Source organism: Triticum urartu, chromosome 5A (assembly GCF_056163025.1).
Source record: "Triticum urartu cultivar PI428250 chromosome 5A, HENAU_Tu73, whole genome shotgun sequence".
Classification (NCBI taxonomy): Eukaryota; Viridiplantae; Streptophyta; class Magnoliopsida; order Poales; family Poaceae; genus Triticum; species Triticum urartu.
The window spans coordinates 551,752,403-551,770,621 of record NC_141877.1 but is presented as its reverse complement, the minus strand read 5'-3'; the positions used below and the strand labels follow the sequence as shown (position 1 = coordinate 551,770,621).

The 18,219-nt window shown below is 52.0% G+C and overlaps 1 protein-coding gene across 1 annotated transcript; it reads right to left on the bottom strand.

The window, feature by feature from the left end:
• Positions 1-7,656: 7,656 nt before the first annotated feature.
• LOC147972784 (uncharacterized) lies at positions 7,657-8,166 on the bottom strand. The gene has a single exon (XM_087524454.1). It carries the CDS (start codon positions 8,164-8,166, stop codon positions 7,657-7,659), a length of 510 nt encoding a protein of 169 aa, XP_087380580.1.
• Between the last annotated feature and the right edge of the window lie 10,053 nt (positions 8,167-18,219).

Here is an 18,219-nt window from a genome sequence, read left to right as displayed (position 1 = left end):
GCGGGGCTGGCAGTGGCACGTGCTCCGCGACGTGTCGAGCGGGACTAGCGAGGGCTACGTGGATACAGAGGCGAGGCGAGACTTGCCTTTTTCTTTTCCAAGCAACGACCGCGCGTAATACTGGCAAAACGGGTTTGTTAGAGATCCTAGTAGCCGCTAAAATGGATAATCCACAGAGCTGGTTATATATTCGACAGGGAAGCCACCGTTGCCGTTTTTGCTGCTACAAATCTGGTGTGCACTGCTCCAAACGAGTCCACCTGAGTTCGGACTTCCCAGCCATCTCTAGCAGCTGCAGTCGCTCCTTCAAGTCAAAGATGTCGCACTTGCAGCCGTGGAAGTTGTGGCCCAAACAAAAACAATCACAGTCTAACAACTATACTCAGTTAGTCCCAAATGAATATACTTGAGCTTTGGCTGCTTCCATGAATTTGGCCTCCCGGTTACGGATAGGCTCCCTTGCCAAGCTCATGTCGAGCATAACCAAGTGGACTGTACAGTTGGACCTGGAAATTTCAAAACCTGCAAGCAGTATAAAAAAATTTATAGTAATTTATGAATATACGGTTATCCTAACTCGTCGTCAAATACTAGATCATTTATTCTACTGTAAAATAACGGTGGCATGTTTAATGGTTAAACAATACGCAGACTCCGATCTCGGGGGTTTATAATTTTGAATTTGCGTCATATCTAATGAACCATATAGGCTTTGCGCTACTTTGCTTACCTAAAGGATAAAATTGGTGTTGTGTTAATCCCGAATGCATCCCAAACCTACTTTGCTAACATGATGAGGTGAGCCTCGAAGGATTTGCCTTAGACATTCTATAGCCATAACTTAAATTTTTTGTATGGTATTGCTCTTTAGCCTTGTGGTATTTATATTCAGGTGTTGCCTATGTGTTACTCCAAGTAATAAAAGTTCACCTAAAAATATGTCGAGTTCATAGTTGTTTCTCACTTCAGCTCTCTCGCCCCACCTGCATTTAAAGGGAGTCAGTTATAGCCACGGAGTAACTCAACAATACAATTCACACATCATCACATATATATTCTGGTTGTGCTAAGGATTTTACTGGCAAGTTCTCTTGATTGTTTTCATCGCTTGTTGGCTACCTCTTATTTTTCATATGTACACTCTATGTGAATCATGAGATTTTCTATGTGCAAAACATGAAAAAACTACCTATGCTCTATGCAAACCATGCCATCAACCAAGATAGGGAATCTTTGATGTTAGGTTGGGTGCCTTCATGAACACTTCGGCGCTGTTGTGGTGCAAGAATTCTTCAAGTGGTGTCACTATCTTTATATGAGAAGCTAAATTATTTTAGAAACTATATATGGTTAATTGACCCCAAATCTTGAATGTAGCTTCACTAATTAATTAGTGAGCCTACTCATTGATCCATCTACTTGAAATGTTGCACATCATTTAGTTCCAAATCACCACAATTATCGTAAGATATCGAGTGTGATGCCCGAAAGCATACATTGTTCCGCAATTTTTACATAAAGACCAAACGAACAACATAATGCGGAACGTCATTAACACCGTAGTTCTTTCACTAATCCAACATTCTGCCACAAATATCTTCCAAATTGTACCCCCTCCCCAAGAATTGAAATGAAATATGTAATCTGCTTAGCAACCACATACTCAAAACAAACATGATTGATTTACCTAATTTGATAAAAAACAACAAAATACTCTTAGATTTACCTAATTTGATAAAAACAACAAAATACTCTTATCCAAAGGTAAGTCTGTGTTGCAGTTGTAAGGTGAATGAAGCAATAGTCGTGTTCTGATGTTTTGAATCCCTGGTTGATCCCAAGCTTCAACTTCAAATGCCATGTGTACATCTTTTGCTAAGTAGGACAGCATTGTGGTGTTTGCGCTAGGGTAACTGTTGCAACCATGTAAGCGACATATACATTCTTTGATCCTTGTAATCCTTGCATTGTGTGATATATTTCACATATAGTCGTATACATACAAGTGACTCAGTTGCAGCTTTAAATAATGATGAACGGATATACTTATAACATTGAAAATTTGGTGCTAACTTATTTAAAATCACATCTAGACGTCTTCCACTTGTTTATAGTGTTTGGTTAGGGTACGACTTGCATGCCATGCTTCAGATAATATATGTAACAAGCTTTTGTGGGTTACAATCGGTATACAACCATTAATAAGTAATTGCATGCCGTTCGCTTGCTTATTAAATGCAACTTTCCTATTCGTAAATGGCATTCATTTAAAGTGTTACTACGCATTTAGAATGTCTCAACAGCCCAAGTTCAAGAAAAAGTGTGAATTGTATAAGCAAGACTTCTTGAAGCAAGGTTGATTGCCTAGAGAAAATGGTACAAGTAGGTTTCATGCGATCAAACAAGAGTGAACACACCAAATCCTATATTACCAGAGTGACAAACAAAATTGTATTCATATAAAAGCGAAACAGAGGCAAAATGACCATCATAGTGTGTAGTCACATTTATATCAAGACGTTGAAGTGATTCAAGATATCCACCAAAGAGAGGAGGAGGATGCAAACGAGTTGGAAATGATAATTATATTCGAGTAGTTGTTAAACCATCCATGACTATCTGATTCATGAGGTTTTTGGAACTTTGTGCATTCCTATTGACGGTCTAGCTACCCCCTCCTCCACCCCCACCCACACACACACAAACTAGATTCGACCAACAACCAATAATACTCTTTTTTCATGAATAACAACAGAAAATACTTGTCTAGCTCGGCATACTCAGCCAATTCATCGGCCCTGACTCAAGGTTCATGAAGACTAAGGGCTACATTTGTATATTAGTTTTGAAGCATTCAACTCCATGTGAATTTTCCTTTGGCTTGTTGGAGTGGAGGCTAGACTTTTTATTTCTTTGGATCACTTTGTGTACAATTCCAATGAATACCGGAAGGCTCAATTGAGAACACAATAGGTGGTGCATGCACACATACACACCAAAGAAAGTGAGCAGTGACACATGGAGGAAAGCATGCATATAGTCTTAGAGGCAGTATGTGTCACTGAGATGTGCTAGTTAGGGCATCTTCAAAGGCAACCCGTAAAAAACCTCCTGCATCTGTCCACGGGCAGGGAGAGGAGATCAGTCCGCGGACATGGATGTGGGAGGCAGCCATCCAACGCTAGCCGCATACGTTTGAAACTATTTTTCAACGAACCGGATGAAATTCATGCAAACACGGACGGATTTTGTACAAACATGACATATTTCATAAAACACGGCGAATTTAACTACATTTCGAACAAAAAAAGACCCGTCCCTAGCGTCCAAGCACGTGTCGTCCTCCTTCCGTCGTCTTCATGAGCACCGACGATAAGACCGATGAAGTGAAGGTGCGGTCTCCGGCGAGGAAGAGTAGAACACGGGAGACAGATCGATCCACATAGGACACAAGGCACCGCCGCCTCCTGTGGCCTACTCATCCTTGAAGGAGTCTGCGACCTGTCCGTCGTCGGTGGACGTGAGGTCTATGATGAAAATGGTGGCGTCCCTGGGGTCGGTTGTGTCAGTGGGGTCTGCTGGCTATGTCACATCGGCTTAGGCTTCTGCTGCGCGGTGTGCGGTGAAGGCCCTGGTCGTCACCGTTGGGCACGTGGCGGGACCTGGGTGGTAGGGTTTTGAACCAGAGGTAGTAGGTGTTGTTGAAGGCAATGCAACTCTCGATATATTGATCGGGTGCATGATGCACGTATATATAGGTACAAGGGCAGCCCTCGGCCTCATCTATACAAGGAAACTAGAGGCGGGGCCGGTAGGAGATTATCCTAACAGATACATGCACATATATGTTCAACACCCCCCCCCCCCCGCAGTCAATACGTCACCAGTGACGCATAGACTGGACCAAAACTCCTCAAATGTAGGCGTCGGTAACCCCTTTGTCATGACATCGGCAACCTGCTGAGCGGTGGGAACATGAAGAACGCGGATGCTGTAAGATCGAGAAGAGGTGTCTAGAAGGGGGTGAATAGACTCTTAGCAAGAAAAGTTACCGTTTTTAATTTCTTTAAGTTGAAGTGGTGTTTTGGCACAAGTTTGAACATTCACGATACATCTCAAGCAAGCATGACAAGAGTATATGAGCAGCGGAAAGTAAGTCATGCAAGTTGCAAGAATGTAAAGGGATGGGATTGGAGTGTGCAAACACAATTGGAGACACAAAGATTTTTGGCGTGGTTCCGATAGGTGGTGCTATCGTACATCCACGTTGATGGAGACTTCAACCCATGAAGGGTAACGGTTGCGCGAGTCCACGGAGGGCTCCATCCACGAAGGGTCCACGAAGAAGCAACCTTGTCTATCCCACCATGGCCATCGCCCACGAAGGACTTGCCTCGCTCGAGTAGATCTTCACGAAGTAAGCGATCTCCTTGCCCTTACAAACTCCTTGGTTCAACTCCACAATCTTGACGGAGACTCTCAAGTGACACCTAACCAATCTAGGAGACACCACTCTCCAAGAGGTAACAAATGGTGTGTTGATGATGAACTCCTTGCTCTTGTGCTTCAAATGATAGTCTCCCCAACATTCAACTCTCTCTCATAGGATTGGATTTGGTGGAAAGAAGATTTGAGTGGAAAGCAACTTGGGGAGGGCTAGAGATCAAGATTTATGTGGTTGGAATGGAATATCTTGACCTCAACACAAGTGTAGGTGGTTCTCTATCAGAAAATGTATGTTGAAAGTGTAGGCATATTCTGATGGCTCTCTCCGCGAATGAAGAGTGGGTGGAGGGGTATATATAGCCTCCACATAAAATCTAACCGTTACACACAATTTACCAAACTCGGTGGGACCGATTCAGAGAACTCGGTCAGACTGATTTAGCTCATAATGTGACCGTTAGGAATTTCGGTGGGACTGATATGATCAACTCGGTAGGACCGATGTGCTAGGGTTAGGGTAAAGCCTCAACTCGGTTTGACCGATTACACAAACTCGATGGGACCGATTTGGGTAATAAGCGAAACAGAGAGTTGGCCAAGCAAACTCGGTGGGACTGATAGCATACCTCAGTGGGACCGAAATTATTGCAATAGGCAACAGAGAGTTGGCCAAGCAAACTCGGTGGGACCGATTGCATACCTCGGTGGGACCGAAATTATTGCAATAGGCAACAAAGAGTTTGCAAGCCCATCTCGGTGAGACCGAGATCCCGTCGGTGAGACCGAATTGATTAGGGTTTCTGGCAGTGGCTATGTCAAGAGAACTCGGTGGCGCCGGATAGAAAGTTTCGGTGGGGCCGAGTTTGACTTTTGGTTTGGGACATATGTGGATATGAGAAAGTGGTTGAGGGCTTTGGAGCATATCACTAAGCACTTTGAGCAAAAAACTCATTAAGCAACACCTCATCCCCTCTTAATAGTATTGGCTTTCCTATGGACTCAATGTGATCTTGGATCACTAAAATAGAAAAATGTAGAGTCCTGAGTTTTGAGCTTGAGCCAATCCTTTGTCCTCAGCATCTTGAAGGGGTTCCACATCCTCTAGTCCATGCCACTCCATTGTTGAACTTATCTGAAACATACTAGGTAGAAGCATTAGTCCAACAAGAGATATGTTGACATTAATTACCAAAATCACCCAGGGAGCACTTGTGCTTTCAGACGTGCCCAAGAGCCACCTGCTCTCGCACGAAGTGAATGTCGAGCTCAATGTGCTTCGTGCAACGATGATGAACGGAGTTGGCAGAGAGGTAGACTGTAGAGACATTGTCACAGTAGACAATGGTGGCCTTCGGGACATCAAGAAGCAACTCCTGGAGAAGCTGTCGGAGCCACGAGCACTCAGCGACGACATTGGCCACATCACAATACTCAGCCTCGGCACTGGAGCGGGATACCGTGGGTTGTCGTTTAGACGACCACGATATGAGTGAGGGCCCCAGGTAGACGCAATAGCCGGAAGTCGAGCGTCGCGTGTCCAGGCAACCAGCCTAATCGGCGTCACTGTAGGCCACCAGGTCAGTCGAGGGCGAGGCCGTCAACGTAAGACCCAGAGCCGTGGTGCCGCGGATGTACCGAAGAATCCGCTTCACCATGTTCCAGTGAGTGTCACGAGGGGCGTGCATGTGGAGGCACACTTGCTGGACGGCGTACTGCAGGTCCGGCCGAGTGAGTGTCAAGTACTGGAGGGCGCCGACGATGGAGCGGTAGAACGCTGCATCTGGCGCGGGTGAGCCGTCGAGCACATATACCTTGGCCTTCGTGTCGATAGGCGTGGGGACAGGCTTGCAGTTAAGCATGCCTGCCCGCTCGAGAAGGTCCTGTGCATACTGCTGCTGATGAAGAAAGAACCCATCGGCGCGTCGTACCACCTCGATGCCGAGGAAGTAGTGCAACGGGCCGAGGTCCTTAATGGCGAACTAGCGCTGAGGCGAGCAGTATGATGGCGAAGAAGCTCGGGTGAGGAAGCCGTCAAGATGATGTCGTCGACGTATAGGAGCAGGTAAGCGGTCGCCGGAGCCTGATGGTAGACAAACAGCGAGGCGTCAGAGTGAGTAGCTCGAAACCCAAGCTGCTGCACAAAGCCAGCGATCCGCTGGTACCAGGCGCGAGGGGCCTGCTTCAACCCGTACAAAGAGCGGGAGAGCAGGCACACATGGTCAGGCTGAGCCGCGTCGACGAAGCCGGTCGGCTACTGACAGAAAACCTGCTCCGAGAGATGGCCATGCAGGAACGCATTCGACACATCCATCTGTAAGAGAGCGAACGGAAACAAGATTAGTGACTAACTCAGGTGAAACTAAGACATTAGACATGTGAATAGGCGTAGAGTTAGACGGAAAGGAACCATGACCGACATGAGTAATGGGAAGGGAAGACCCGTCTGCAACAGTGATACGACATGTGGTAGAAACTGGAAATACGGAGTTGAGGTTACCAGGGTTGGAAGTCATGTGGGTGGTAGCCCCGGAGTCCATATACCAGTCGCCGCCTCCGGTGTACATGTTGAGTGTAGAGGTAGAGTGAAGCGCCGCCAGAAGAGCCGGGTCCCAAGGAGCCCGCGGGAGTGCGGCGGCCGCGGCCGAAGAGGCGGCGGGATAACCACCCGGGGCGGCGTACGGAGGTGCCGCGACGGGGTAGCCGCCTGGGGCGGCGAGCAGCGCCTGATGTGCGCCGGGGTGGGGGCCGAGGATCTCGACCGGGATGGGGGCCCGCAACACGGGCATCGTGTACGCGTGGACCACCCCCGTCCAAGGGTTGGTCGCGGCGGCCCAGGGGGCCGGGGGCAATTGCTGCTGCGGCGGCTGCCCCCCCCCCCCCGCGCCGTGCAGCACCTGCTGCTTCTTGCCACGGCGCCCCCCGCGGCGACGATCAGGGGCAGGGGGCGGCGGTGGCGCCTGGAAGTACGATGCCGCCGGCGGCGGCGGAGGCCGCGATGGCTACGACGCCGTGGGAGGAGCGTCGCGGGAGGTGCCTGCCGCGAGAGCCGTGTGCGTGTCCCGGAACTTCACCATCTTCATCCTCCTCTCCTCCAACCGAAGATAGGTCAGGACCCGAGGAAAGGTCGGGTCCGGGAGGAACGTGAGGTTGGAGGCCAGGTTGCCGAACTCCTCGTTCAGACCGGCGGTGAGCGTGTTGAGGAGGAGATCGTCAGAGAACCCGCTCCCCGAGGTCGCGAAGTTCGTCAGCAAGTTTCTTAAGGCGCATGCAATAATCGTCAATGGACGAGTCAAGCTGTTGGCAGCCAAAAAATTCCTGCTGAAGGAACACGCGGCGCTGGAGGGTGTTGTCGAGGAAGAGCCCATTCAGCTTCGCCCACACCGTTCGCGGGTCATCAGTGTCGCAAACGATGGTGTGGAAGATGTCCTTGGAGATGGTTTGGTACAGCCAGCGAGTGATGGTGGCGTCGATGGTCAGCCAGTCGTCGTCCGCGAACATGAGGCCGGAGTCGACGGAGCCATCGACGTGATCGATGAGGTGGTACTCACGAAAGACGAGAGAGAAGTAGGTCTTCCAGGCGTAGTAGGTGGAGGTGGCGTAGTCGAGAACGACGGGCACGCGGGCGAAGATGTCGAGATCGCGGACGACCTCCACCAGGGGAGGAGCCGGACCTTCGAAGGGATTGGAGGGGTGGGAGGCGGCAGAGTGGGGAGAAGCCATGGATGCGGCGGCGACCGAGGGGGAATGGTGGCGGTGCGGCTGGCGAGGAGATGGCGATCGGGTGGGAGGAGCGATCGGGAGGGAGATGGGGGTGGCGGCGGCTCGGGAGGGAGATGGGGTTTTGGCGGTGGCTCGGGAGGGAGAGGAAGAGAGGGATGGGGTTGGGGAGGCGCACGCGGCGGCGGGTGAAGGTGCGGCGGCGGTGCGGGTAGATGTGCGGCGGCGGCGCGGGTAGATGTGCGGCGGCGGTGGCGGCTAAGAGCGGAAGTTAGGGTTGGATCGGAAGGGAAACTGATACCATGTTGAAGGCAACACAACTCTCGATATATTGATCAGGTACACGATGCACGTATATATAGATACAAGGGCAACCCTCAGCTTCATCTATAAAAAAAACTAAAGACGGAGTCGATAGAAGATTATTCTAATAGATACATGCACATATATGTTCAACATGTGTGACTGAAGAGAGTTCCTATCCGGGAATGGGGCTGGCACTGGCACATGCTCTGCAACGTGTCGGACTAGCGAGGGATACGTGGATACATATTCCAAACTTGCCTTTTTCTTTTCTAGACAACAAGCAACGACAACTTCATTTACCCGCACCCCTAAAAAAAAGCTTTGTTTACCTGCGTGATATTGGCAAAACGATGGTTTACTTCTGTGTACATTGATGAAGAAGAGATCCTCGTAGCCGGTAAAATAGATAATCCCCAGAGCTAGTTATATTCAACGAGGAAGCCACGGAGGCCATTTTTACGACACAAATGTGCTATACGGTGCTCCAAGTGAATGCACCTCAGCTCCAACTTTCCAGTCATGTCTAGCAATTACATTTGCTGCTTCCAGTCCGAGCCGTGGCAGCTGTAGCCATGAAAGTTGTAGCCCAAACAAATACGATCCAAGTATGACGACTACCACGAGCTAGTCTCCGGCCAACGGACTTGACCTTTGCTTGTTTTTATGAAATTTGGCTTCTGGATCTGGACCGTCTCCTTTGGCGAGCTCTTGTCAAGCATGACCAAGTGAATTGTATGGTTGGACTAGGGAAGTTTGCCCCCTGCAAACAGTATAGAAAAAATTGCTTTTATGATAGTTGATGATTATACAACTATCATAAATAATCGTCGAGTATTAAATCTTCTATTCTACTACAATGTTGGCATATTGGAGGTTAGATATCTCCATATTTAATAGTTAAACCATATGCAAACTTCAGTTTCGGAAGTTTAGAGTTATGAATTGCATCATATCTAATGAACCATATAGGTTTTGCACTACTCTTTGCTTACCGAACGGATGGAATTGGTGGCCAGTAATTCCCTAATGCATCCCAAACCTACTTTGCAATACGACGAGGTGAACGTCGAGGGATTTGCCTCATGCATTCTATAGTCATAACTTAGATTTTGTATGGTATGACTCTTTAGCCTTGTGGTATTTATATTCGGGTGTTGCCTATGTGTTACTCCGAATAATAAAAGTTCACCCAAAAAATATGCCATGTTTATCACCCCACCTACATTTAAAGGGAATCAATTATAGTCATGGAGCTAACTCAGCAATACAATTCATATATGATCACATATATATTCTAGTTATGCAAAGAATTTTAGGCCTAGTTTGGCAATACGGTTTTTTTCAAAACCATAGTAACTGGAAATCTCAGTATTGCAATGTGTGGGCAACAGATACTATGGTTTTAAAATCACGGTTTTTCTCAGTTCTAGCAAAACTGCCAACGTGTTTGGCAAGTGCAGTTTTTCTTTTAACTTTGGTTTTGACTACTCATTAAATGGATAATCGTGAAGATAGCTAGCTCAACCGAACTGAGCTGCACTCAAGTAGTCAGGGCATTTCTAATTGATCCCCAGTAACCAGTTAGAGTAAAACCCAGTTTTACTTCTCTAACAGGCGCATCACCTCCTTATATTTACTCCAATGCGTCGCCTCGAGTAAAAAAATCTCACTTTCTCTCCTCTTCCTCTCCGCCTTCTTTGTCTCCTCTCCTCCCCATCCCCGTCGTCGATGACTCCCCCCGCCCATCCCCACCGCCTCTCTCCTCCCAATGGCTGGATGTGGTGGCCGGAGGTCCCCTCCACCGATCTGCAACGCGGATCCATGCTGCCACGCCCGCGGTCAAGCAACGCATCCTCGAGCAGCTGTGGCACGCCCACCGGCCCCCACCCGGTCCGCTGACTTCGCGGAGCTCCCTTCGCCGCGACGGCCGCAGAGGCAATACATCGGTGTTCGACAGCGCTTGTGGGGGATATGGGTGGCGAAGATCACCGACCGGGAGACCCACACGAGGAAGTGGGTCTGGTCATTCCACACGGCAGAGCTTGCGTCGCTCAATACGACCGTTGGCAAGTCCGGTTTCATGGCTCCCCTGACAGGGTCCTAAACCTGGGGTACTTGACATAAGGGAGCTCAGCCTCGACCTTGACCTGGGCCCACTAGGCCCAAGGAGTATCAAGGAACCCTAAGAAGGCGAAGGCAATGAGCGTGTTGCCTAAGACAGAGGGCGGCGACCGAACTAATCTGACGTACCCCCTGTGTAAACCCTATGCCTCTCCTGTCTATATAAAGGGAGGCCTAGGTCCTCGTTAACAATTCAATCTGACATCCAACTCTCGGTAGACATCTCAATCACTATTGTAATCGTCTACACGATGCATCCCTCACCATGAATACCAAGATAAAGCAGGATGTAGGGTATTACTCTTCGAAGGCCCGAACCTAGGCCAATCGTGTGTGCAGACTCCATCCCGGTACTTTCGGTCTTGTCATGAACCCTACCGAGGGATCTGACGGGAATTTGCACAGTCAGTTGGCGCGTCGGGCATGGGCGACGTTGACCGAAGAACGAACCCAGCTCAGAGAATCATTAGTGGCCTGTGATCTCTCACCAGGCCAGTGCCTCACGTTCGGCTCTTTCGAGCTGGTCGCTGATGGATCAGGGCAATTCCTTGACATCTCACTTTCACGCTTCGTTAACGCGTGTATAATAGACAAGGGCAGGCCCAAGAGGTCTGCGATTTCCCCGACTGCCTCGCATGGAGACACATCGTACGACCCCCACGGTGCTACGAGGCCTCCTGCGAGACCTCCGTGAACATGATATTTACTATGGCGGACATGCACCGAAACCAGAACCTCGCAAGACGTGCGATCTATACAACGGAGGACACGACCAGTGAACGGTTGGCCTGGTCCCAAGAAACGACCACCTTCGATGACGGATTCACCCCAAAGGCGTCGTACAGCCAGGCAAGCACACCCTGGTGCTGGTTCCCATCGCAGGGGGTTGTCACCTCTCACGCATCTTGATGGACGGATGCAGCGGCTCAACATCATCTTCACCGACACCCTGGAAATGATGAAGGTCTCCTTGTCAGGACTACGGAGGTCAGAGTTAGGTTACCACGGGGCAGCATCAGTCCGCCCGGTCCGCCCCTTGGACCCTTCTACCACATCACGATGTCGCTCGGCCTAAAAAATGCGGGGGCTACGTACTAGCGTAGGATGAAGAAGTGTTTCAACAAACAGATCAGAGTAAACGTGGAGGTCTACCTCGATGACATCATAGTGAAATCCAAGTAAGGATCAAGCCTCCTCGCCGACCTCCAACAGACCTTCGAGAGCCTTCACAATTTCAGCATGAAGTTAAACCCTGGCAAATGTGTCTTCGGAGTCCCTGCTGACCGCAAATATCACTCGTCACAATTTCAGCATGAAGTTAAACCCAGACAAATATTATTTGTCACTCAAACATATGTATCTAGCACTGAAATACGCCAAGATACATCTGTTTGAGTGACAAGTAATATGGATTGGAGGGAGTACTAGTAGATATGACTGAATCAAGAGCTCAAACATCACAATTCATACAGCTTCAGTAAAGTTGAACGCTCATCACCATGTACCAAAAGAATGCAATACAACCTAAACATAGCTATAGTCAAGCTCAGAACCCTAAACCTCTGCCAATAGGGCTTATGAACCCTAAGCTAACTGCACATAGACTTGGTATCACAAATCCTGCCAAGTTCACATCAAAGTTGTGCATCCATTTCTAGCTAAACAGATCGTGAACTGCAAACCCTAGTTAAACGAGTAGCAACAATACTAGAAATCACAGGCCAAGGAACTAAAAACCCTAACCAGGAAACATTGCTTGCTAAACAGATCATGAACTACGAACCCTAGCTAAGCGAATGGCAAAAACACTAGTAATCGTAGGCAAAGGAACTACAAACCCTAACTAAGCTTCAGATGCAACAACCCGACTTGGAATTCCGTGGAACAAAAAGTCAACAGGCGCACCCACACAACCAGTGGGGGATCCTACCTAGATTTAGCTCTGGAACCCTAGAACGCGACCCGAAATGCACAGGCTAGATTCCCCCCTGTCGGATTATGGGTTCCGGCAAACCCTTGAGGTTCGAACTCTGGGGTGCGCATGAAGAACACTCTCTCTCCGACTCACACGCTCAACGATTCCACAGCCTAGCTCGACGAACCCAAAGAACAAGAGACACGGGGGTTTATACTGGTTCGGGCCACCTTGTGGTGTAATACCATACTCCAGTTTGTGGGTGGATTGCCTCGAGGGGCTGAGGATGAACTAGTACAGTGGATGGGCAGCCTCAGGAGGTGAGGTGTTCTTGAGCTCGATGAGCTGGTGGTTGAGAGGGTGATCTGAATGATCTGTCTCTTCCTACGGTGGTGGCTAGGTCCTATTTATAGTGGCCTTGGTCCTCTTCCCAAATGTTTAGGCGGGAAGGGATCCCACAACGGCCAAGTTTGAAGGGGGACAACTAGTACAAGCTATCTTGACAAAAGTAGTCTTCGCCTGCCAAAGGCTCTGGTGGTGACGCAGTTGTGGGCTCCGCGATGACCTCCGTCCTGCCATCTTACTGGTCTTGGTCTTGTTGCACAGATATGGAAACCTTTGCCCGATGCCTCGGGACCCCACACCTGTGCTTGCCTCCTTAGCACCAAAGAGGAAATTGGTACACTGCGCCCGCTGGCACCCGCCTGGACTTGGTCGTCATGACTCACGTCACGCGAGTATCTCCGCTCCTCGGGAGCCAGCCTAGTGAGGCTGCCCCCAGGGAGGTCTTGGTGCCGCCCCCCTCGCGAGGCTTGGCCCCTTGCGAGGGTCTTGAGTTGTTGCTGCTAAAGATGGGCCGTACCGGGCCGTTGATGGAGCCACGCCACGGGCCGCATGCAGGCAAGTCTGGGTACCCCCGTTCACAGGACGCCGACAGTAGCCCCGGGGCCCAAGGCGCGCTCGAGCTTGGCTTTGAGGCGAAGCCAAAGGGCAAGTGCGGAGCGCCATGGGCCCCAACCGCCTACGGCCTTGGTCGACGTGTGGCGATTGATGGGACGTGGGCGCCTCCGCTTCCCCATGTTGCCTCGGCAACCATCCGACTTGACGAGACGCCGCTGCATGCAGGAGAAAATCATCATTACGTGCGATCGTGGAGGCTAGCGGTTGGCCTCCTTCTGGCTATAAATGAGGGAAGGGGCAGAGCCCCTCGCTCATCTCTGATTCCTCGTCGATTGCTCCTTCTTCTTCCTCCTTGCCTCGACGCCTTGCTGCAGTCCCATGGCGCCCACGAAGAGGTTTTCGGCCACAGAGAAAGTGAAGGCTCGCTAGGAGGGGCCCGACTCACCACCGCCCAAGAGGGGGCGGGGCCATCCCCGTAAGCATGTTGTGACCCATGCCGTGTCTCCTCAGGGGCGCGGTCGCACTCCTTCAGGGACTGGTGTCATCCTCGGTGGCCGCAGCAGCGTCTCCTCCCACGGCGAGGGCCGCTCTAGGCGGAGCAGCCCTTGCGCCGAGGGAAGGCGTGTTGTGGTCGCCCGGCCTCCTCGGCCGCGCTTCCATTCGGCGGAGGTGCTTCCGGAGTTCTTCGTGTGGTCGGAGAGTCCGGCTGGCACCTGGCTCCAGCTTCTGCGCTCCTTTGCCGGTGAGCTGCCGGCCCGGGGTCTCGACGGCCTCTGGCTGCAGGCCGACGGTTGCTGCAGCAAGGCCTCGTGGGTCGCGCTGGAGGTCTCCGTCGTGGGCAACGTGGCCCTGGCCCGCGGCTGGCAGGCATTTGCCCGCACGCGCAGCCTGAGCTGGCGGTGTACTTTCCACTTCAAGTATGATGGCGCCGCGACCCTCTTCGTGAGGGTGTTTGGGGAAGATGGTCGCCACGCAGGGTGCTGCCCCGAAGACAGCGACGGCGACGATGAGCTCGATCTAGGCGACGGCTGTGACGAGGCTGAGGGCGAGCTTGCCCTTGGCGACGGCCGTGGTTCGCCTAGCGGCGACAGCTTCTCCACCAGCGAGAGCACCAGCAGCGGCGGCTACGACCAGACGCCTCACCGTCGGGCCTGCTTCGAGGATGGCGGCGGGTCGTCCTGCCGCCGCGCGGTCACGAAGCGCGAGAGGGACTCAGATTGAGCTGAGTCCAGGCGGCCCTCGAAGCCGCGCCTCGTCAGTTGCCGCGGTCATGCAGGCCGCTTTTGTTTGACCTTTCCTTTCTTCCTGCATTTTGAAAAAGGTAGATGGCCCTAGGGCATGTAATGAACTGTGATCTCTATGCTGCTATGTTATGCTTATTGCTCTGACATTGTTCATGTTCCACGTAGATGCAAAAAAGAAGGGGGTGACTTAGCATGATACGCTCGGGGTAGTTTCCCGTCTTGGGAGGGCGCGCCTCCTGGCATCTAGTGAGGCCTCCTTGTTGCTGACTCGGGAGCCGCTGACCTCGGGAGGCGTCACAAAGCTGCAGAGTTTGTTATATCATCTGTCGGGTGCCTTACTCCTCCTTATGCGAGCCCTCAGGCATGGGATAATCATGGCTTAGCGCACCGCGTCGCGGTACCCGTGGGGCACGAACTTAGGAGGGTGCGCCAATCACGAGCTCAATCGAGGGCGCCTCACGGAGATCAAGGGAGCCGAAGCTCTGGGGCGACAGGGCTTTGGCGAGGTGTGTCCGTGGTTTAGGCTAGCCCAGCGCACGCACACACCCGCCCAGCCCCCGCGCGGGGCGCACGGGGGAGAGCATCGGGCAACTGCCGTCCTCCCTGACGCAAAACAAAGAAGCGAGCGAAGAAGTAGAGGAAAAGGGGGCTCAACCAAGCGACCGAGAAACGCCATAACTCCAAATTAAAAGGTTGCAACCAGCTACAGAAAGCAAATGAACAGCTGCGTCTGGCACCTACTCTAGTCTTCTCACCAGCGCAGAGCTAAGTGATGCCACTAGGACGTGGGAGGGAGCCCCCAAGGCCTGAGGGCGGCACTCCGGAGACTCCAGGGCGTGTACAGCCTCACTCATTATTATGTGAGAGTGTCACGAGAGGAGACCTTCACAGGCACTGGGCCTTGCTTCATGGGTAGAACTTCCGGAGGTGTTGGATGTTCCAGGCGTTCTGGATGAGGATCCCGTCCTGCGTCTCCAGGCGCACATCGCTAGGCTTAGAGACGCGGGCAATCCTAAACGGGCCCTCCCACATGGGTGAGAGCTTATGCAGCCCTTCCTTGGAGAGCATCCGCCTTAGGACGAGATCGCCCATCTCGAGCGTCCTGGAGCGGACGCTGCGGCAATGGTACCGTCGCAACGCCTGCTGGTACCTTACCGCTCGGAGCGAGGCTTGGCGGCGGCATTCCTCCCCCAGCACGAGGTCCATCCCTCGCATGGCGTCCTGGTGTGCCTCGTCAAATGCCAAGACCCGCACGGAGCGATGCTTGACCTCCTGAGGGAGAACCGCTTCGGCTCCGTAGACGAGGAAGAATGGGGTCTCGCCTGTTGGCTTGGTGGCGGTGGTGCGGATGGACCACAAAACGGGCTGGAGATCATCGTGCCAGCCCCTGCCTCAGGCCTCGGGCTTCTTCTTGAAGGTCCTTGTCTTGAGGCCTCTCAAGACCGTCGCGTTGGCGCGCTCAGCTTGGCCGTTGCTCCTGGGGTGTGCCACTGAGGCGTAGCATATCTACGTTCCAAGATTAGCACAATATGTTTTGAAGAGATTGCTAGTGAAGTGTGAGCCGTTGTCAATGATGATGTGATTAGGGACTCCAAACCGGCTCATGAGGCCCTTGATGAACTTAACTACGGAGCCAGCTAGGTTGGTGCGGACGGCTTCCACCTCCGCCCACTTGGTGAACTTGTCGATGGCGACGTAGAGGTAGCGGTAGCCCCCAGGTGCTCGAGGGAATGGACCCAGGATATCCATCCCCCAGACCGCAAACGGCCACGAGAGCGGGATGGTCTAGAGGCCATGGGCAGGCTGGTGGATTTGCTTGGCATGGAACTAGCAGGCCTCGCAGGATTTCACTAGCTCGGCTGCATTGTTGAGTGTCGTGGGCCAATATAATCCGCTGTGGAACTCCTTGCCCACCAGTGTGTGCGACAACGAGTGATGCCCACAACCTCGACAGTGTATGTCAGCTAACAGCTCATGCCCCTGCTCCCTGGAGATGCATCGCAAGGAAACATCATTCGGTCGTTTTCAGTATAGCTCATAATCCTGGATGTAGTAGGCTGTAGCTTGCTGAGCTACGCGCTCCGCCTCCTCCTCCTTCTCCGACAGGGCCCCTTTCAGCAGGTACGCCTTGAATTCTTCAGTTCAGCACCCCTCCTGGGGGTTCAAGCGCGAGGAGCAAGCGCGCTCCTAAGGTCGGGCCGCAGGCGGGAGCTCCTGAGGTTGGTGGCGGGGGGAGCTCCTCCTGAGGCGGCGTAGGCTCCGCAGCCGGAGGGGCCGCTGAAGGCTTGAAGATCCGCTCCTCGAAGATGCCGGGCTCCTGGGGCTGACGCCGTTACACCCTCTTGGCGATATCATCAACTTCCTTGTTTGTGTCGTGGGGCACATGCTGCAGTTCTAGGCCCAAGAATTGCTTCTCCATTTTCGGTACCTCCGCGAGGTACGCCTCCATGTGCTCGTCCTTTGGTTCGTACACCTTGTTGGAAAAGTTGACGAGGAGTTGGGAGTCGCCCTTGATGGTGAGGCGCTTCACCCCCAGGGCCGCTGCAGCCTTAAGGCCGGCGATCAATCCTTCGTATTCCGCGATGTTGTTGGAGACCTTCTCGCCCCGCTGGAAGCAGAGCTGCACAGTGTAGTAGAGCTTGTCCTGGGTTGGCGAAATGAGCACAGCCCCAGCCCTCGTGCCCTGGCGCACGAAGGCGCTGTCGAAGTACATGACCCAGCCGTCTGGTGCTTTGCTTCCTAGCAAGAGAGACCGGTCCTCACCCGCTTCGGGCCCCGGGGCGCCAGTCCACTCCGCCATGAAGTCGGCAAGCGCAACTCCCTTGATGACCCTGGTGGTGCTAAACTCCAGCTGGAACGCCTGCAGCTCAATGTTCCACTCAGCGACCCTTCCCGCTGCATTGGTGCTCCGGAGTACCCTCTCCAGTGGGTAGGCTAAGATGACCTTGATGGGGTGGCCTTGTAAGTAGTGGCGTAACTTGTGCGAGGCCACGAGGAGCGCAAGCAGGAGCTTCTGCGGCATGGGCTAGTGTGCCAGCGCGTCTCACAATACCATGCTGACGAAGTACACCGGGTGTTCGACGAGGACGGGAGTGTTGGTGGAGTCCGAGATCTCCTGAGGCTGGGGCGTTCCCTGAGGCTGGGGGGCCTCAGGAGTTCGGTCACCTATCGGGGCTACCGCGGCCTCAGGAGCGCCGTCTTGTGGTACCCAATCATATGCTGGCTCTGTTGTGTCTTTAGGGGCGCCGTCTTGGTGCCGTACCATCCTGACCGGATGCGCGGCATCGGGTGGCAGGTGATACGTCTCCTACGTATCTATAATTTTTGATTGTTCCATGCTACTATATTATCCATCTTGGATGTTTTATATGCATTTATATGCTACTTTATATGATTTTTGGGACTAACCTATTAACCTAGAGCCCAGTGCCAGTTTCTGTTTTTCCTTATTTTTGAGTTTTACAGAAAAGGAATACCAAATAGAGTCCAATTGACGTGCCAATTTTTGATGATTTTTTATGGACCAAAAGAAGCCCCCGGAGTAAAATAGTTGGGCCAGAAGAGTCCCGA

What these genes read in the sequence shown, in the direction of transcription:
- LOC147972784 (XM_087524454.1), bottom strand. Translation starts at nt 8,166, where the DNA reads ATGGCTTCTCCCCACTCTGCCGCCTCCCACCCCTCCAATCCCTTCGAA.